At 40.0% G+C, this 21,113-nt stretch overlaps 2 protein-coding genes across 7 annotated transcripts in view; one reads left to right on the plus strand and one right to left on the minus strand.

Moving 5' to 3' along the window:
- RTN4 (reticulon 4) overlaps window positions 1–17,220 on the plus strand; it is a 72,051-nt gene extending 54,831 nt beyond the window's left edge. For all 3 annotated transcript variants that reach the window (XM_045979782.1, XM_045979783.1, XM_045979784.1), the window contains 6 exons: window positions 848–1,055; window positions 5,231–5,369; window positions 14,807–14,876; window positions 15,559–15,605; window positions 15,813–15,871; window positions 16,223–17,220. In XM_045979782.1, the coding sequence (XP_045835738.1) occupies window positions 848–1,055; window positions 5,231–5,369; window positions 14,807–14,876; window positions 15,559–15,605; window positions 15,813–15,871; window positions 16,223–16,265 (566 nt within the window). In that variant the 3' untranslated portion in view covers window positions 16,266–17,220. The remainder of the gene's footprint in view (window positions 1–847; window positions 1,056–5,230; window positions 5,370–14,806; window positions 14,877–15,558; window positions 15,606–15,812; window positions 15,872–16,222) is intronic.
- Window positions 16,438–21,113, minus strand: part of EML6 (EMAP like 6) — a 291,851-nt gene continuing 287,175 nt past the window's right edge. For all 4 annotated transcript variants that reach the window (XM_045979779.1, XM_045979778.1, XM_045979777.1 and 1 more), the window contains 2 exons: window positions 20,846–20,946; window positions 16,438–19,208 (listed from right to left, as the gene is read on the minus strand). In XM_045979779.1, coding sequence (XP_045835735.1) covers window positions 19,184–19,208; window positions 20,846–20,946 — 126 coding nt within the window. In that variant the 3' untranslated portion in view covers window positions 16,438–19,183. The remainder of the gene's footprint in view (window positions 19,209–20,845; window positions 20,947–21,113) is intronic.

The raw sequence follows: 21,113 nt of genomic DNA on the forward strand, positions 1-21,113 counted from the left end.
GACCCGACTTTAAGACCGCGGGCCTATGGTTATTTGATCCCCACTATGGCTCTGTGACGGTAGGCCAAGAACAAATTTGCTAAGTTTGGCTTTGTCTGACTCCTTACTATTAATAAACATTATATAACAGTGTAACACATTGAGTTTTTCTTTTTTTATTTGACATCTACATTTTTATGGCATTGTATTTATCTGCTCTCAAGAGAAGAAGCTTTTCAGGTATTCTAAAGCATGTTTTCCTTTGTCTTTGGTGCTGTAGGCAATTTTTGTTTTAATGATAGTAGCCAGGTTAGGTTACAATTTCATTATGTTTCTCAAAGAGATCTCTTAAAAGCAGAGTCATAGAACTCCTATGTGTAGTTTTTCATAGTTTTATTAACATTTCTTGAATTAGTGATTTTTCTGCAGATAAATATATTTTTACATCATTGGTATCATTTTAGTAAGTGTGTTAAGATTTTTTTCTGTTATTTGTATTTGTATTATGCAATGAACAAAGTTGAAAGCCCTCAAGATGATACTTTAAACAACTTGTTTTGGATTAGAAGTCTGCTATACTGGACTTGAGAGATTGAATGATCTTGTATAGCAAGACTGATTTGGACATGAAGGAAACAGATTTGCATGAGGAAAATTGATGGTAAATAGATGAAAGTATGATTCTAATTTTCTACTTCGAATGGGTTTAAAGTGCAGCTTACAGAGTTAATCTTTCTCTAACAATTTAGGTTTTGGTTTTACTTTTAGAGACCTTTTTGTTTTTGTAGGTGTATCAAATATAAATGTGCCAAATTCAAATGGATAAAATAATGTTCTAATTTCAGATTTCTTCTTTTTTAATTTTTAGTTGTTGACCTCCTCTACTGGAGAGACATTAAGAAGACTGGAGTAGTGTTTGGTGCCAGCTTATTCCTGCTGCTTTCACTGACAGTATTCAGCATTGTGAGCGTAACGGCCTACATTGTCTTGGCCCTGCTCTCTGTGACTATCAGCTTTAGGATATACAAGGGTGTGATCCAAGCTATCCAGAAATCAGATGAAGGCCACCCATTCAGGTGAGATGTCTGGAAAACAAGGCACACATTGGCAACACTATAAACAGGATTAGTATTAAGACTTCATTCTGTAGAGTTACAGGCATGCATTTTTTACTGCTTAAAGATAATTACAGATTATTCCTAAAAGGCCATACCAAAAGCATCTGCTTTTGAGATTTTTGAGATTAAAGGTCATTTCATGGGCTTATAGGGAAAATACTGGATTTGTGTATCATTAGCCTAACTTTACTATGTGCCTGTAATATTTATTAGAACTGGGTATTTGATTATCTAATTTTACTTTAAGGGGAACTATATCTTTTTAACATGGTTAGGATTGGTGAAAGTTCTGTTTTCTTTATTGCTTCCTTTTCGTGCTGATACTTGAAATACCTTTCTTAAGACTAGCATGTGCATGTTTTTCTGTAATGGTATCTTCTCATGCCTGTGTGTCCTCTTGCCCTTTCTTCTCTGTCTAGTTTTCTGTTCTTGTTCCCTAAGGCATACTTTTGTATCCTCTTGTTATCCTTTGATGAGCGTCTGTATGGCCACTCCTTGTCTCCAAACAACATCTTCTGCCCTGACTTTCATGAGTACATGCTCACATCATGTATCTGGTTGGTAATGGGACATAACCTTAGTTTGGGTCTTCGGCCCTAACTTCAGACTCAGCATGTATTTTCCCCCAGTTTTAAAAAATTGAAATAAGATTCATGTATTACAAAATTCAGTGGTTTTTAGTATGTTCTCAGAATTGTAGTCATAACCATCTAACTCCAGATATTCTCAAATGTTTTAAAAAAGACATTTTCTACCCAGTGGTAGTTATTTCCCACCCAGCCTCTGACAACCACTAACTTAACCATGTCTGTAAATGAACTTTTTTTTTCTCAAACTTGTCAGTTTCTATCAGTAACATCACTACTGTCCCCATTTTCAGGCTCCCAATTTTGATGTCTTTGTTTCCATCTCGGGTAAAGAAGATAATTAAGTTGTATTGTTTTCTCCTGCTTCCTCAGTGAAGACCACAAGCCCATAAAGCCAGGGACCAAATCCAGTCTGCTGCCCGCTTTTGTAAATAAAGTTTTATTAGAACATAGGCATACTCAGTCATTTAGCTGTTTTCATCGTGTTGTAATAGCAGAGTTAAGCAGTTGTGACAGAGACTATATATGGATTTCAAAGCCTAAAATACTTAACTCCTCGCCCTTTACAGAAAAAGTTTGTCTACTTGTTCACTTGGGGTTCTGGTTACCTTGGTTTACTTCAACTTTTATAGGTGGTGTCCGCTTTCCCTCAGATATTACTTTAATTATACTTTCAGGTATTTGGGCTTCGTGTTCATTACAAGATCAAGTCCAAATATCTTTATCTTGTCTCTCATTCACCCCCTTCTAGGGTTTTATGTCCATTCATACTGCCCTTTTAGCTTCTCAGATGAACTAATCTATTACACTTCTTATTTAGTTCTGTGTTTGATTTCAAGATGTAACTTTTTGAAGGTTTCCCTAACACTGGGTCCAGATGATCTGAGGGTTCATTTCCTATTGCACCAAGTATGGCTTTGAGATATTCTCTAATTGTTTTGTATATAGACATCATTTTTTTTTCTTTTGGTAAGGCAGGTATCTATGTGGGCATGAATGAGTGTGTAACTACCAAGAACATTATCTAGTTGATATTAATGGGTAAATGTAAACTGATTTTCAGACTTTACATGAAGAGATCTACTAAATTATTTTGCTTGTCTTGTTCTCTCTTCATATTGATGAAGTAATGATGCTGTATAGGTTTGGGAAAGAGACCGGTATTTGTGAATGCTGTTATGTCCTTGGCCTTTTATGTACAGACTTAATTTTCATAACAACTCAGCTAGACAGATGGTATTATTCCATTCCACAAAGAGGGAAACATACTTAAAGTTCAGTAACTTGAGATTGCAACTTCAAAATGGTGGAGCTGTAGCATGCCAAAAATAATAGAGGGATATGATTTTTAATTAAATAAATTGAAACATATAAAAATATTGTCAAGCCAAAGCTTATAAATTATCTACATCATAAATTTTAGACATCTTTTTATTTTAAAGAGGATTTTGGAAAAAAAGAATCTAGTGATTGTCTTATTTCTTGAGAAACACTTTATTCTTCATTCAGAGGCCTTTTTTACAGTCATGAATTCAGCTGACATGCCAGTTTAATCCTGTTGGACAGTTTTTCCAAGTACCACACCAATGGTGGTACCGTACAGTCTGTGTGTAATACCTCTGGTCACTGGAAAAGAGTGATAGCAGCGCTGGCCGTGCATTAGTAACACATACATGCCCGCTGAATGAATGTAAATATCCCCAGCATCTCCTTGATGGAGAGTGCCAGCTTTGTGCCTGCTGGCCTCGCATCTTGTCTTCAGCAGGAACAAAAGCAGTGGTACAAAGAAACGGAATACCAGCTTAAAGTTACATCAGCTTCTGTTCTGTGTTTCTCAAAGCTGCACCTATCAACTATTGCTGATTGAAGGGTAGATGAGACTCTTTGATCATTTTTAACTTGATAATAACAACTTGATATGTGCTGGTTAATCAATAATTGTCTGAGTGCTATGCCGTCATAGGAAAGATATATTCCTGGTCTTTAACTAAAAGTTTATACTTTCACAGTAAAAATAAATACATGTCCATATTCCAAGGCTGGATATGGTCAGTGCTATAATAATACTACAAAAGAAAGTATTACTAGAATTGCATAAGAGGGTCTTAGGGAAGAAAGAGCCAAAGAGGCTTCATGTGTGGGTGGGATTTGAGATGGGCTAACTGAGTGGATATGCTATTACTAGGTGTGAGAGGAGAGCATTGTGGATCGGGAAAACAGTAATGATGAACAAAGGCAGTAAGATTAAAAAATGTTGATGAATGGCTCATATTTGCCTGCCAGCATAAGTGAGTGGTGAGAAAACAGGTTGGAAAGATTGAATAGGGCTCTGGTTGAAAAGTTGGAACCTTGGAATCACAGAATGTTTGAGCCTCAAGAGATTTAAGAAGATCTGTTTCTCTGATTTTATGGAGTGGGAACCATGACCCTGAGAAGTCAAATGACTTTGCAAGGTTACACAGAGAGATAGTAGCAGGTCTTCTGACTCCTACCTGAGTTCAGTCTAAGTAGCGCTATCTAGGATGGCTTCAATAAAATGAATCTGGCATTGGCTGAAGGAGTGGATGAGGATGTAGACAGATTAGCAACTGGAGACAGAACATTCCAGTTTTTAAATAATGAACACTTATACTAGAGAGAGAGCACAGTGAGTAAAAACAAAGAGACATATTTGGGGCATATTACAGAAGTCAGCTATGGGACAGGGACTTACGAGGGGACTGTTCTTTCCAGTATGAGTAACTAGTGTCCACCAACATTGGGGAATGATGAAGAGGGACTGGGTTTTAAGGAGCTACTTCCAACGATAGGAAAGAATGCTTAGTACTTCTGAGTTGGTTCTACTCCACCAAGATAAAATGGCCTCTTTGAAACAGTAACTAATGAAGCAGTTCCTTGCATTCCTGCAAATGACTTCTTCATTACAGTTGTTTTCTTAAACAGGATGATTCCACCTATCTTAGTATAGATTAAGGCATCTTCATGGACAGTAACTACTATGTTTTACTAGCATTAGCACCATACTTTTGGCAGCCATTTCACAGTCCAGGCCTTTACATATTAGGCAGTTTCCCCTGAAAAGTTAGGCTGAGAAAGTGTAGTATTTGGGGAATAGGACCTTTGTTAGGAAAATCTAATGAGACAGCATGAAGTCAGCTTGGAGAAAAAACCCAAACCCATAGGAGTAACTACCATTTGTTGAGTGCTTCTCTGCGCCTGCCTGTAGTAAGTACTGAACTCACTGAATCCTCATGACAGTAACTTTGCAAAGTTACACAGACAAGTTAAGTGACAGAGCTTGAGATTCACTCCCAGATCAGTCTGACTTCGAAGGGTTTTTTTTTCTGTGTTCATCAGCTGACCCTGTGCATGTCAGTGAAATATGCATGGATTGGTGAATTTTTACATTGTACCTAATTAGGAAACAGTAGGTTTTTATAGTAAAATATTAATGACTTCTTTTACAGATAACATAATTGCTGAATGAGAGACATCCAAGGACAATCACTGTGAGCAGTGACAGTTAGGATGTATTTTGTTTTCCAGGGCGTATTTGGAATCTGAAGTCACCATATCTGAGGAGTTGGTTCAGAAATACAGTAATTCTGCTCTTGGTCATGTGAACTGCACGATAAAGGAACTCAGGCGCCTCTTTTTAGTTGATGATTTAGTTGATTCTCTGAAGGTAAGTTTATTTGCTTTTCACTTTTGATATACCCAGAATTTAATATCAAATGAATGGAGTGAAAAATTCTACTTTTCTATAGGAAAGGAAGTGACAGAGATGTAGTGAAATCAAGCTACTGTAAACTTAGAAGTCAGAATCAGAATCCCATCAAATATTTAAAATGGAGGAAAGTACTATTCCTTTCTAAAGGAAAATAAGTTATAAATTCATACTTTTGGAGATCACAAAGATTAGAAGTGAGAAGATTATACACTTACCATGATGAGCATTGAGTCACGTATAGAATTGTTGAACCTGTATTGTACACCTGAAGCTAATGTAACACTGTATGCTAACTATACTGGAATTAAAATTAAAAACTAAATTTTAAAAAGTGCAACAAAAAAGAAAAAGTGAGAAAATTAAAGGGAATTTTCACTGTAAGAATAAAGATTACCTAATAAAGTTGATACCAGATGTGATTTATTTGTTTGCCCTTTTAGAGTCTGGCACTTAATTTCTTGGCTTATGTTTGATTCGTATACTCACATAAGCTATTTCATATCTTAGACTCTTTCTTGGAATCTTTGTTCTGGAAAAACTTCAATACTTGCAACCCCTCGACTAATATTCACTTGGTAATTGTTGGAAGTCTTTCTTCAGTTTTTGAATCTTGCTATAGCAGCTGTTAGGGTCTCACCTTGCCAGTAAATTTCCCCAAAGCTCACTGACTCAAAGCAAATACTAAACCAACTTCTAAGATGAGCTCCAAGCACTGGGACTTTAGTTCTTTGCATAAAACTTAACATTTGTGTTTTCTGTGTTATTGCCTGTGACTCTGCATAAGACAGACTTATTTCCAGTCTACACCTGGGTAGAAATGTACCATGGTAGTATTCAGTTTTTCTTTCACAAGAGCTAGGTGCTCGTTTGTAATTTATCATGCAGACGAGGGATATCCTAGCAATATGATGATGATTGGGCCTTTAGACTCAGTGAAGTAGTTTCTGAACTGGTCAGAATACATTTAAATGTTCAGTGCTTTTAACAAGTATTTTAGCCTTAATAAGCCAATAAATGGATATTATTTTCAGCTGTGTCCTTCTCTCAGCTTACAACCCAGACTCTCAGTTACTTATCAATAACATTAATGGAAAATAATTTAGGGGGCCCCTGTGTAGCTCAGTCAGTTAAGCATCTGCCTTGGGCTCAGGTTATGATCCCAGGGCCTGGGATTGAGCCCCTCGTCAGGCTCCCCTGCTTAGTGGGGAGTCTGCTTCTTCCTCTCCCTCTGCTCTGCCCTCATGCTTGCACACACACACTCTCTCTCTCAAACAAGTAAAATCTTGAAAAGGTTTTAGTTTCCTTTTATTACTTACTTTATCTTTTTTGTATAGACTGCTTGCATTTAGTGACATCCTGTAGTAGTGCTTTGAAATTATCTGATGTCAGTCTGTAAATAAATGATCAAAGCTCTGTTATTTGGGATGTTTTGGTTTGTTAGTTTCAAAGGGAACAAATAAGAATACTTTGGAGTAAAAGAAATAGAACCTTGTACATATAGGTGCTAGACGAACCCGGTCCCTATTCACTGAAGTGATATTTGCTATATTATAGCTTGACAGCTGGGATAGACCATGTGTGAAAAATCATCAAGAAGGTGCTAGTACAGTTTAAGACGAAGCGTTTGTGGGTGGGAATTGGTTGAGAAGACACAGTGTAAATAGTGATAGAGCTTCAAGCAACAAAGGGCCATCTCTGAATTTAGCAGTAAAAATTGTTGGGTTGGGAAAGACCTCAAACAAAATCATCATGAAGCTTGATAAAGAGAGTCATTATTCTTATAGACTTAATAAAAATTGCAGCAGATACAAGGCAGAAGTCATATTTCATGTTTGCACAGTGTAATGAAGGCAGCTCAGTATGTCTGTTATACTCCTCTTGAGAGAAGAGGTGTTCTTGAAGAAATCTGTTTAAAAATAAAACAAATTGATCTGGGAATGATTTGTTCCAGTTTTTCTAGCTTTTAGTGTAGTTTAGTTTCCAGTTTTAGTCTCTACATGTCTTTCAAAAGAAAACTTTGTTCTTTCAGATTTTATCATCCTCTATATACAGTCCTCTGTGTACATAGTTATATGTAGAAATACTTGGCAAAGGCTTGAGGAGCATGAAAATGTTAGAGAAGGCATGATTAAATACTTAATAAATACCCTTTAAATCTGTTTTGCACAGATACTTGAAAAAAGGAGGAAATTTTATGGATGAATTACTTCTCTAAGATGAATTTCATTTTGCTCTTAAATCTCAATTTTTAATTTGTTTTGAAAATTACCTTAGATGCTCAGGGATATTTTTAAAGCAGATGTTATTCATGATAAAACTAGCAGAAGTGAGAAAAACTGAATTTGATAAATTTTTGCCTTGAGTGGCTTTTATATATGTGACTTTTGAGTAACAGATGTGGTACATGAGGCGGATTTACTTCGTGAAACACTATTTTTTTGAAATTTTCTTATTTTTTTGGAAAGATTCTTTTTTCTTAATATTGGGGAAAAAAGACTTGTATTAGAATTGTATTTTACTACTTTGTGTCCTTATGGATTAGCAATACTTTTGAAAAGAAAACTTACTTGAATGCTTTTCTTAAGTAGTGTTTTAAGGCAGGCTATGTCTTTTTCTCCCTGTGTAGTGGTGATGGTATGAAGCCCTTGGTAATTCAGTTGCACATTCGGATGATATACACAGAGAGTCTTCCTTGATAACCTGGTGATTCTGTTGCTTGGGAGACTTTAGTTAAACCTTTTCTTCTTTCTTTTTTTTGTTTCCTGTCCTGGGTACCTAGGGTACCTCCAAAGTCAATAAATTTTTTCTTTTTACCTTTGGACCCCCCTGTAAAATTTAAAATTCAAATAAAAAATTGACCCCTTTAATTAAAATTAAATCTTAATGTCATTGTGTGTGGGTAGTATAGATTCCATCTGTTTCCAGTGAATTAGGGTATTGCAGAAACACAGGGTACTTGGGTAAAATGTCTCATTGAAAAAAGCTAACAAGAATCCTAACACTCTTGACTCTATATAAAAATGACTTAGTATTACCTTTCTATAGTTTCCTAAGCATTTGCCATTCTTATTCCTCCGCAGTTTTTGTATATTCAGTGTTTTGTTTTGTTTTTTTTTTTTCCATTTTATTTATTTTTTCAGCGTAACAGTATTCATTCTTTTTGCACAACACCCAGTGCTCCATGCAAAACGTGCCCTCCCCATTACCCACCACCTGTTCCCCCAACCTCCCACCCCTGACCCTTCAAAACCCTCAGGTTGTTTTTCAGAGTCCATAGTCTCTTATGGTTCCCCTCCCCTCCCCAATGTCCATAGCCCGCTCCCCCTCTCCCAATCCCACCTCCCCCCAGCAACCCCCAGTTTGTTTTGTGAGATTAAGAGTCATTTATGGTTTGTCTCCCAGTGTTTTGTTTTTAAAGAAAATGATTTCCTTCAGACTCTATTACTTTCTGCCTTTTAGCCACCGCAGCCAGTAGAGTGGTAGATTATCTTTCCTTAAAGCAAGGAAAACAAAGGTTTTTTTCAGTTCATTCTTTTTTTTTTCTTCACTTTTTCAGTGTAAAGAAGAAATTGATTTGCCCTAATATTAGACTGATTTATTTCCATATATTTAGAGACTCAATCTGTTGAAAGTTTGCTACCTGGTATCTCCAGTTTCCAGGTGAATTTCTTAAATAACACTGAATTTTAAAAAACTTACAGGAACCAGCTTCTAGCTGGAATTACTTTGATTTTATATGATGCATCATTAGGAAAATGGATACCACCCTAAATTCCAAGAAAATGCAGTGGAGTCTCATAAGTTTTTAAGTGTAGAAAATACACATGGTATCCAGCTCTGTGGTATATTTAAAATAATAGCATTTAAACAGAAATTTGAAAGCGGTTTCTCTATAACTTGCAATCTTCATAAATTTGATGTTCTCACATTTGTATAAGCTACGTTTCTAGATTCTGGGTCACAGTTACCATTCCTTCTATTTGAAATCTTCTTGCTCAGAAAGTGAAAATTTTAGAGTCACTATTCTTAGCATATGAAACTTTTTCTTGCTCATTACTTATTTTTTTGACAGTGGTTTAAAAAAAAAATCACATAATCAAATGTGATTTTAAAAAAAATAATAAATAACCATACTCCAAGGTTCCTGAGGCATCAGGCCTGCTGAAAAAGATCTGTTGTGCTATAGTGGTTATCACTGTGTCTGGCTTATGTCTCCTTTATTGGTTGACTTGGATGAATAAGACATATTTTGCAGATTTCTCCTTTTAAATTCTTGTGTAAGAGTTCCATTTGTTTTGCTCCTTTGCAGTTAACTACAAGCTTCTAAGCCCTGGAAAAGATTTCACGTGTCCACAGATGGAGCAATGATACATTTCCCAAAGGATTGATTTTCATCAAATTTTATGGGCAAAATCACTGACAAAGTATTTCTAATTCCAGATATTACTATTTCTAATTCAGATGTTACTGTAAATTTCACTTCAGCCAAATGTTTTAGCCAATCCTCAGGATTTGTTTTAAAGGTTCTCTTAAAGTGGTTTTGTTCCACTGAGTGCCAAACATCAGGTGTGGGGAGGAGAATGAAAGGAAGGGAAAGGAGGAATGTCCTCTAGTAAAATTAAGTTGCAAAAGCCATGTATATAGCCTGTTCTTGGAGAGTCTGGTGTACTTTATTAGTCTGAGAAATCAGAAAGAGGCAGGATAACTTTATTTAACCCAGTGTTATCTGTTAACCTTGTTATAAATGATACCCATGAGTACCAGAAAACTAACCTTTAGTTAATGTTTAATTCTGTTTCTCTGATTGATCTTCTGTGTAGGGGATCTTTGATAGACTTTATTTTAAAACAGTGTCTTGGCTGTCTCTGCCTTGGCTGCACACTAGAACCACCTGATAACTATGCGGGGGGAAAGAGAAGGAAGGGGGGTGGTCCCTTCTCCTAAAATTGTGATTTAATTTTTCTGGGGATACTGCCAGAAGAGTGACTATTCTTAAAAGTTGTGGCATTAAGCTATAAAGCCCAGGCTATAGTTTTTCCCCCCAACTCCTACTCCCACCTCCCACTCATCACCACCTCCACTGGAAAAGAATGGCCTATTAACAGTCCCTGTGGGGCTCAGCTTTGGAGCTGCTTGAATAAGGCTCCAAGTTTGATTAGAGGGATCCTGCCTTTTGAAACCTCAGATCTCAAGAAAAAAAAAATCTAATAATTTTATTTATCAGATACCAAGACCAGGTGTTTTAGATAGAGGTTCTTATTTTTCTATAATACAGCTTTGGGTGATAAAGCCTGGATTCTGTATGACTGTAGTTCTGTGACTTTCAGGGAAAATACATGTTACAATCATACGAAAATTGCTAGCGAGGGGTGCCTGGGTGGCTCAGTCAGTTAAGCGTCGTCTGCCTTGGGTTCAGGTTATGATCTTAGGGTCCTGGGATCAAGTTCCACATCAGGCTCCCCACTCAGTGGGAAGCCTGTTTTCTCCCTCTCCCTCTGCTGCTCCCCCGCTTGTGTTTGTGTGCTTGCACGCTCTCTCTCTCAAATAAAATCTTTAAAGAAGAAAATAAAGTTTAAAAAAAAATTGCTAGTGATAGTTGCCTGCACATCAGGTAATCCTAATGCTCCAGAATACAATCTTAAATCTGAAAGCGAATCAAAAAAAAGGTCTGAACTCCAGAAATAGCTGACCCAGAAGAACATTAAAATCTAGCCCCTAGGCTCTTATGTGGTTATTAACATACACATTTTGATAGTTTCGGCTTTTTTCAGCTTGCAGAAAAATTAGAAGGGAAATGGGCTAGGGAAAATGTAGGCAGTCAAAGCAGTACTAATGAATGAGGCTAAAGATTTCAAAAGAGAGCAAAGATTTTTCAGTTTAAAAATGCAGGAAAAGTTTGAAAATGTCAGAATTGCCAGAGTAATATCTGAAATTCTGTTATGCATCCTGACTCCATTTTCCTTACAAATGTTGCCCCCAGTTGTTGAGACATCATCTAATAAAAAGCTACAGAGCCTTTTTTTTTTTTTTAAAGATTTTATTTATTTGACAGAGATCGCAAGTAGGCAGAGAGGCAGGCAGAGAGAGAGAGGAGGAAGCAGGCTCCCTGCTGAGCAGAGCTTTTTTTTTTTTTTATAAAGTTCTTTTTTTTTTTTTTTTTTTTTTTTTTTTAAATTTGACAGAGAGAGAGATCACAAGTAGGCAGAGAGAGAGGAGGAAGCAGGCTCCCTGTGGAGCAGAGAGCCCGATGCGGGGCTTGATCCCAGGACCCTGAGATCATGACCTGAGCCGAAGGCAGCGGCTTAATCCACTGAGCCACCCAGGTGCCCCTGAGCAGAGCTTTTTAATGAGGTGTTTGATACACAGTCAAGTTTGATTCCCTATCCCCCAGACAAAAGGCCGGTAAGACATGGCACTTGCTCTCTTGGGAGTATTTATTAGACCTTCATTGTGTTTTGGTCCTTTTCCCTCCTCTCGATACTGCCCAGAGAGAGATGGTCTCTGATCTCCGTGTTCCTTCTTGCACTGGCTGGAATGTCACAAATAGTTGCCGTGGACTAGCGTAGAATTTGTAGGTCCAAAATGCAACTTGCCTGTTTTGTTTCTTTAAAGTGTTTACGGACCTATCCTTTGCCTCTGTATGATAGCATGCCCATTCGTGAGAAATTCCCACCGATAATGGTTTCTCTGTAGGTGATTTTACCTGCAGCAGAGCAGATAGATTCTGGAGTCAGATGAACCTGAGATCACTGTGACCTCTGCTCTGGCAGCTTGCTTAATTGTTCTTTGTCTTGGTTTGCCCTTCCGTAGGGATAACGATAGTACTTATGGCATTGTGATGAGATTCAGTGACCTAATGTATTTGCAAAAGAAAAAAAATGTTGCTTTTATTACATAACAGTTCTAGTAATTGTGCAGTTGCTAGGTGCACGTCCTTAACTACCATTCCTTTCTCTTCTCATGCTGTATTACCTAGAATTTTTGTTTCGGGTCCCTGAAGTGTTAAATTTTCTCCAGATTGCATATTTAAAAATTCTGTGATAACATGTAAAAATGTGAATTTCTGGTTTCTATCTTAAAATCGGAAATTTTGGCAGCACTGGCCTGGAATACTTGCCCGGCAACAATCTGTGGAGCTGGGTTGTACGTGCTTCCATAAGAGGGAGAAGTACTTCTCTCTCTTTGCCTCAATCCTTAGGCTCCTTCGTGCATTTACAGCACCTGCCTAGTCCCATGTTTAGTGTTTCCTCTGTTCCTTTCTTTGCCTTTGGGCAGTGTGGCTTTTAGGCAGAATGTCCCCCAAGAGGCAAGTCTAGTGACATTTGGGTCCTAGATGGGCTAGATGTGAAGTCTTGGGATTCTCTCCTTGTGAATTTGGAGTACGGCCTTGTGGGTGACTTAAGGACCAAATTAGGGCTTCTTTTGAGCCTGTGTGTGTTGGTATCTAAAATCCGTCATGACAAAGGTATCCTTATTGCTAAAGCAATTTCCTCTAAAATGTAGAAGGTTGTTGCTTTTCTCTTTAGACTGTGGATGGTGATGGATGAAAACATGAAAACGTTCTCTAGCCGATGGGCTGAAGCGCGGAAGTTATAATTAGCTTCTGCAATCGGAGTCTGTAAAACTCTGAGAAGGAAGAGGCTTGCTAACTGGAGTCATGCGTCCAGCCTTTCTACCATGGCAGTTGCTGAGACCAGGGCAGTATTTAATTTTTGATTTTCAGCTGGCAGGTGTTAGGAGTGCTTGACATTTGGTCACTTGAACATTAGTTACCTTCAGTTGTAGGGGTAATGAGAAGTTGCTATTTGTAGAACTGACAGTTGGGGTGGAGGAATCCAAAGTGTGTTCCTGACCTGCAGTAAATGTGCCTAGTAGAGTTTGAAGTTCTGCTTGGTACTCGGCTCACGGTAGATGGATTTTGTTCAATGAATGACTATACGGAGGAACAGATGCTTTATTTAGTTCAGGGGACTGCAAACTACTGCCTGGCTCATGGCCTACTTGGTATAGTCTGGGAGCTAAGAATGGTTTTTAAATTTTTTGAAGGATAATATTCAAAAATTTTTCAGAGATAACATTCCAAGGATATGTGAGAGACCATTTGTGACCCGTAAAACCAAACATGGTTATTCCCTGACTGTCTTGATAGGAAAGGTTTGCTGATCGCTGCTTTAGGAGATGGAGGCGCTATTCCACTCCGGGCTCCTTTTCGTTGATACCGTGGTGTGTGCGCTGCCTAGGCAGTGGAGATGGTGCCACTGTGTCGTTACCTGCTAATGAGGGCAGAGCTGATGCCAGACGCATGAAGGCTTATAATAGAAAGCCAGGCAGTTACTGATTAAGAATAATAAAATCCAGACTGACTTTGTTAAGTCTTCCAAGAACTGCTTCGAACAGGTCGAGTCTGTACTGTATGAGGTCAACCAGAAGAAAACTCTGAAATGTTCTTGTCCAGCCTTTCATGAAAAAGGTGCGCAGAGGAAATAAAGGACTTGTTAAAATGAAATCCCTTTTTAGAATAGCCTTTCCCTGCTTTCTTTGATGATTAAAAAATAGATTTTTAAGACCATGACTACCGAAGTAGGAGAGTTTGGTTAGTTCCCCGCCCCTGGAGGGGACAGTGAAAGCAGGCCTCGGGCAGGGTATTAAACCTCTCCGTCTGGGTCTGCTGTGGTAGTCCCAGTGCCTGCCTCACCAAGTTGTTAAGAGGAATAAGTGAGTTAATATTTGTAAAGCGTTTAAAACAGTGCCTGGCACTAATATGGTCACTATATTGGTGTTCGTTAAACAAATACAGAAGGCAGTGGCTAATATTAATGGTCAGTTTTATTAACAGGTATACAACTTTGAGGCATCCTCATTTCCGGGGTTAACCGTTAAAACATTTATCACTGTGCAGACAATGCCTCTGCTCCTTAATAAAATATTAGAGGCGGTATTTCTGGTACCTGAAACCCCTTGTCTCTGATCATAAATATTCCCCGCCTCACTGTTGCTTGTTCAGCTGAGATTTCAGTGTCCAAATTGTTCATCTCCTGTAGATCTTGAAATACTTGTTAGTGCTTTAGAATCAGGCTTAATTGTGAGTTCTCATACCTTTTCAGGCTTCCCATTTAAAAGCTAAATGCTATAGCAGAGCTGAAGAGGTACGATATACCTTTGGCATATCTGGTCTCAGGGGAAACAAGAGAAAATGAATCAAATCTATATTAATTAGGATTCTGAAATTTCAAATTGAGACTGGTGACTTACAGGTGAAATAATCCTATTACTTTACCAAGTCTGCAACGATTTTTGCTTCTGGCAGGTTGGCATTTAGGCGGGATGCTTCTATTTGAAAGCTTCAGCTTTGTGTGAATTGTTTTTAACAGGCTAATGTTATTTTCCTACAGTTTGCAGCATTGATGTGGGTATTTACCTATGTTGGTGCCTTGTTCAATGGTCTGACACTACTGATTTTGGGTAAGTTGACAACACGATTCGAACAAAAAGCTGCACAATAAGGGAAGATTGTGTGCAGGAGCTTAGAGACACTTTGGTGGAGAAAATGCTTACATCGTAGGGAAGATGTTTGACGTCTTTAAATAAATTGCTGAGGGACGCCTGGGTGGCTCAGTTGGTTGGACGACTGCCTTAGGCTCAGGTCATGATCCCGGAGCGCCGGGATCGAGTCCCACATCGGACTCCCAGCTCCACAGGGAGTCTGCTTCTCTCTCTGACCTTCTCGTCACTCATGCTCTCTCTCACTGTCTCTCTCAAATAAATAAATAAAATATTAAAAAAAAAATACAGTTTAAATAAATTGCTGATACTGATATTGTGTATTTAATTGCTACTTTAATTCCTAAAGAATGCTTCAGGCAACAGTGATAAACCAGATGGGGGCTGGCCTCACCTGATGGTGCAGTCCTAAATTAGACTAACATGGGATACCTGTATTTTATAAGGTCTGTGGGACTTGATTTTCAGCTAGGAATGGTTTGTGCCTCCATTCTTCTTGTGCGGCTCCCCACCAGCAGGAGCCTCCAGGAGAAGCTTGGGTATTTAACCATTCATTAGGAACGCTGCCTGTTAGATGGCTTTTCAGTTTTTCTTCCCTAAATCATACCACTCTGTTCTAAAGGTCGTGTATTTTCTTTTTCAGCTCTAATTTCACTCTTCAGCGTTCCTGTTATTTATGAACGGCATCAGGTAATTTCTTAACTGTAGATTTCGGAATTCAAGCCCTACTGTATTACCTAAACAAATCTATTAGTACCAGTTTCCAACGCCTTATAAAAATGAAAAAGGTGGTTCTGAAGCCTTTATTAAGCCTTTAATTTGCTGAATATAGTAATGGTTAATAAGATTCTTTAGCAATGTTAATTTTCCAGTAACTCCTTTCCACCTCTCTTGCAGGCGCAGATAGATCATTATCTAGGACTTGCAAATAAGAGTGTTAAAGATGCTATGGCTAAGTAAGTATTTAGAATTCATTTTTTTTTTTCCACGAAGAATAAAGTGTGCTGGACTTGGAGAATTCATCTTATAGGCCTAGTCAGTAGCAAATCTTAATCATAACTAAAAAGTGCAACAGCATTGCCAAAGGATTTTTGTCTACGTTCGGATCATTGCTGTGTTTGCTCGGTGTTGTATTTAAGGCTTTTTTAAGTCTAATTCAGGAGGCAGGGTGGCAAAAATACAGCTTACAGTTTGACAGTCCTTGTGGAAGCTGAGCACTATAATGTACAGGTAGTTCTTGAAGCACAGCACTGTTAAATACTTAAAAATATTTCCACTGACCTTTTCTCCTACCTTTTCACTTGTAGAATCCAAGCAAAAATCCCTGGATTGAAACGCAAAACTGAATGAAAAAGCCAGAGATCATAAACACTAGGGGTTTGAAAGGGGATATTCATTTGATTACATGGGGGAGGGTCAGGGAGAAGAAGGAAACCTTGACATTGCAGCTTCACAGATCTTTATTTTTAGCAATGCGGTGTCTGAGGAAAAATTACCTGTCTTGACTGCCATGTGTTCATCATCTTAAGTATTGTAAGCTGCTATGTATGGAATTAAACCGTAATATTTGTTTTTCCTATTTGAGGCACTGGTGAATAAAAAAAGATCTGAGGAAGCTGTATATTTACACTCTGTGGCAGGTAGTCTTGCTGTTGTTTTTTTTTGGGGGGGGGGAGGGGGTCGCAGAGAAAGTGGAGCTGAAAAAAATAATCCTTCTCACAGTTTGTGCACTGTGTATGGTCTGTGTAGATTGATGCAGATTTTCTGAAATGAAATGTTTAGACGAGATCATACCACTAAAGCAAGAGTGAAAAAGCTTGCCTTCCTGGTATGTTACAGGTGTATTGTGAATTTTACTGTTATATTAATTGCCAATATAAGTAAATATAGATTATATATATATCTATATATAGTGTTTCACAAAGCTTAGACCCTCCCCCTCCAGCTGCCGCAAAGTGCGCGGTATTTCAGAGAGTCCCCGGTTACATGTGTATAGTTCCAAAGCACATAAGCTAGAAACAGAAAATCCATTTCTAGGAGCACTACCATCTGTTTTCAACATGAAGCAATGCCACGCACATAATAAACTTCACCGCACAGACTTCCTGTAGTTCATTTTGTGATAAACTCGGAATCTCCGGACTGAATCTAATGCTTCCAAAAACGTTGTTTGCAAATATCAAAACTTGTTATGCAAAAAATTATAAAATGAAGATTTATACATTTGTGGTTTAAGCTGTACTGAATCTGTGGAATGCCTTGTGAACTGTAAAAGCAAAGTATCAATAAAGCTTATAGACTTAAAGGACGTTGGGTATTTTGGTTCCGTGAAATGGCAGCAGCTTCAGAGGAAACACCGAGGAGCCTTGGCTTCAGCCAGGGAGAGGGGACAGCTCTCAGGAAGCCTGCCCGCGCGTGCGCCAGCTGTGTTTACACGATCCCATTTATTGGACACATAACCAAAATGTTTTCAAATGATGTATTTCTTGTACTTTGCTAATTGAAAATAAATTCATGCACCAATATTTTAACATATAGTAGAACACAGTGCAGGATTTATGAACATACATAAAATCATACCATAGAAATGCTTACAAATAAGATGTACGAAGTTTCTTGACATAGACACTATTGCTCTTTAAATAGAGTTGTACATATCCTCATTGATCGATTTATTCTTCCACATGGTTATTTCAATGCAAGGGCTGATTATGATGAAAGGTCAGTGGTACAGTAGAGGCGGACATGGCCATCACTCAGCATCACCAGTCACATGGTTACAGAAAACGAGTCAGGACTGCACAGGGGCTCAAACTGGGGACCCAGCAGCCTCTCCGGGGATTAATGTAAGGCATTCATAACTGGGCATATAAAAATAGCTTCATGAGTGATCTAATCCACTTAGAATGCCGAAGCACTTCAGGGGTAAATGTTAGTCTATTTAATTGAAAATGCTTCATTTCACCTTTCTCTAAACTGGTAACTGCAAATAGCCAGGAGCTCAAGCCCCAGAATTTGGCTTCACCGACGGGAAAGACTAATCCGTGTATGTGTGCTCGGAGTGACCAGTGTGCGGCCCGCCTTTGCTGGGGTCAGCGGTGAGCCAAGTGTGAAGTGTGACTGAGGCCGGGTAGGGGTCTTCTGGTTAGTATTGTTCAGGTCATATTTTCTGTCTTCCAGCTAGCTCTGAGGAACTCTCAAGATAGCTCATTTTGTTTTATAATCTTAACCAAATATTGTTTGGGCTTAGGAATTTGTTCAGCAGAGATTTTTTTTTTCTTTCTTTTTCTGTGGACGTGACCTGTATAGCTCACGTGAACAAATCCATGGGGTCAAGTCGGCCTCACTGTGGGGGTGGTAGACCCACTTGAGATTTGTTTCCTCACCCTCCCGCTCTGCTTTGTAGTAGTTGTTTATTTTACTTCTGTTTGGACCTTGTAGGTTTGGCACTAAACAGTGAAAACCCATTTCTACCCCCTCCCTCCGGAATTAATTTCTTTGCTGCTCACCTGCCACTCTTTCCCAAGCAGGTAGCTGATGTCTTGCATTTAGGAAGCCGGGACATAAACACATGACATGGGTGACAGACCGGGAATCTGTTAAGGGTCCTGTAGCCCTCCTCAGTTTTGAAGTTTTAGCACCATATGTAGAAAGGAGAAAAATTGTGGGAGGTGAGACAGCAGCCCACACAACTGGTAACTTTCAAAGGCACTTAATGGATATAAAACTCTGCAAATGAAACATTAAAAAATTAAGTTTCTCAACTTGTTTATACATGGCTCATTTGGTTTTGAAAGCTAAATGGAGAACTGAGGCTATCGATAGTTCTAGTGCTCAGGTGCGTCTAACTGAAGCTGTCTTGCTCAACTCATTGGTAAAAATGAATATTTTTAAAGTATATAGAAACAATAGCAAAACATCTTTTGTAAAAGTTTTGGTGCAAATTAAAAGCTACATATTGGTTAGGGTTAACTGAGGCTTTGAATTTGGTCAGCGGGCTACATTATCAGAAATTTTTGTCGGTGTGGTTAGTACGTCGTCTCCGGAACAGAGGCAAGGACTCCTCCCATGTGAGAACTGACCTTAGCGTCACAGTTTCGCAGAGGATGGAGCGGTCACCCCGCTTTGCTGGCGCGTGGTGCTCGTGTGGCCTGCAGCGCGGTGGGCCTGGGCCAGCAGCTGGCGGCACAGAGGGGCCCCGAAGTGCCTCCGCGGTGGCTGGGCAGGGTGGGGGGGAGCAGCAGCAGCAAGAAAGAGGTTTCTGGCATTTACAGACACCGCCATACAAACACACTGAAAAAGCAGACCAGACATTCATCTTGCATGGCTGGACGTCATCGTCCTGTCAAGTGACCAAAAGCAATCTTACCGAGGGCTCCAGAGTCGAGCTCAGGGGATGTACCGGACATCATGATTTCAATTTCTAAAGACAAACCAGGGATCTTGCCACCAATTAAAGATCTGCTCTTTAAAAATGGCCTATTGTTTTTTGTTTGGCTTGACTCTTTTGACAGCCCGAGCGTGCTGAATGTAAGGACTTTTGGCAACTTGATGCTATCTCTCGTGTTCTTACTGACAAGTTTTTATCAGTCCACTTGAGCAGGAGAGCCCTTTCTAGTGTGCAGGAGAGCCAGGGATCGGAACATGCTCCCGTGGCGACAAAGGCCCAGGGGTCCTGCATTCTATGGGTTACTTCTAAGCCTTTCAGAGCAGTCAGCAGGCACCTCAGCGCCCCTGCACAGGGGTGGCCAGTTCACTTAGTCTCTGGGCGCTAGCCTGCTCCTGGTCGGGCGGGTGTGGCTCTCAATGGGTGTTTCCACTCTGCAGGGAGCCGCTGGCAGGGTGACCTCAAGGGCACTCAGTCCAGCCGCTGGTGGCACCGCCAGCCGGAGACCGTGCCCTCCCACAGGCCATCAGAGAGCATCTTTGGGGGCCGCTTTCGGCACCACCCTTGCAGATAGGAACTGGGTCGACGTTCTCTACAGGTGCCTCTTCCACAACCTCTCAGACCACTACAGATAGCTGGACTGCGGTATTTCTTCTTTATCCCCCTTCCCCCCTATCAAGAGTTTTGCTTAGGCTGAAATGAAACCAAAATTCATGTTGCCATAAAGCCCTTCCACTACGGTAGAGGTGGAGAATGAGATGTAGGGACGACCTCATCCTGCTCAACCACAATCCAAATGAGGAATGCCCTTGGAGGGACAAGAGGAAGGGGACTTAGAAATGCTGCAGAGGCTGATGTCGCCGGAGCAGGCTGGCAGGGGTCCTTCCAAATCACTGGGAAGCCAGTCACGCCTCACACGGAACCCTGGGCCTGTCTTACACCGAGCAGCAGTTAAGGTCAAAAGCAGCCCCGTCCAAACAGCTGGCTGAGGTGCTCCTGCTGCTAACTAGCACTGGGCCTAATGGCTTCACTTCTCATCTGATGTCATGTAGAATCAAGGAACACCCGTGTTTCTCAGGGTGACTGAGGCTTGCTACTATTTTTAAATCTCTCTTGGTTGTGGATGAATCATCTTAAGAACTCTGACGATCAGTCTGAAGTTAGGAGTTAAAAGACCTACGGATCCTATGCAAGGATGCCGTGCGCCGTCCCCAAAGCAGCCATCTTGGGCCCCTCACCCCCACCAACCGCTACTCAGCCCCTGTCCTTCCACACAGCAGCGCTCAGAGTAACACTTGTGCCCTCCCCTTCTCACCAAGCCCCAGGTGGCTCCACTAGGGACATGGGCCCATCAAGTTTGGGGTTGGGACTCATCAGAGACTAAAGACCATACTTGAAAAGTCTTTGTCTTCATTAGGATGGCAGCCCCTCCCCATGATCCTGGAAGATGCTGAGCTGACCCCCAGGACACCTGATGTGGGGACGGGGAGACAGAGTACCAGCCAGGCCCGGAGAGTCCGAGCCAGGTCCGTCAGGGTCCTACCTGCAGTCATCTCCTCCAGTGCTGACCACATACTTGTCATCATGAGAGAAACGGATGTTCGTCACGTGAGCAGAGTGGCCAAAGTAACGCTTATGTTTGGCCTGTGAGCAAAAGTGAAGAGAGACAGCTGAGAGACTCCGCCCCTCCCAGCAACCACAGACCACTTTCAGGACTCCCATCTCCCCCTCCCAGAATCATCTGCACTCCTGTCATTCCCATTTGGCCTGGACATCTCTGTTAGCCAGCCTTTCGCTGACTGGCTTTCCCT

This window comes from Meles meles, chromosome 15, assembly GCF_922984935.1.
Source record: "Meles meles chromosome 15, mMelMel3.1 paternal haplotype, whole genome shotgun sequence".
NCBI lineage: Eukaryota > Metazoa > Chordata > Mammalia > Carnivora > Mustelidae > Meles > Meles meles.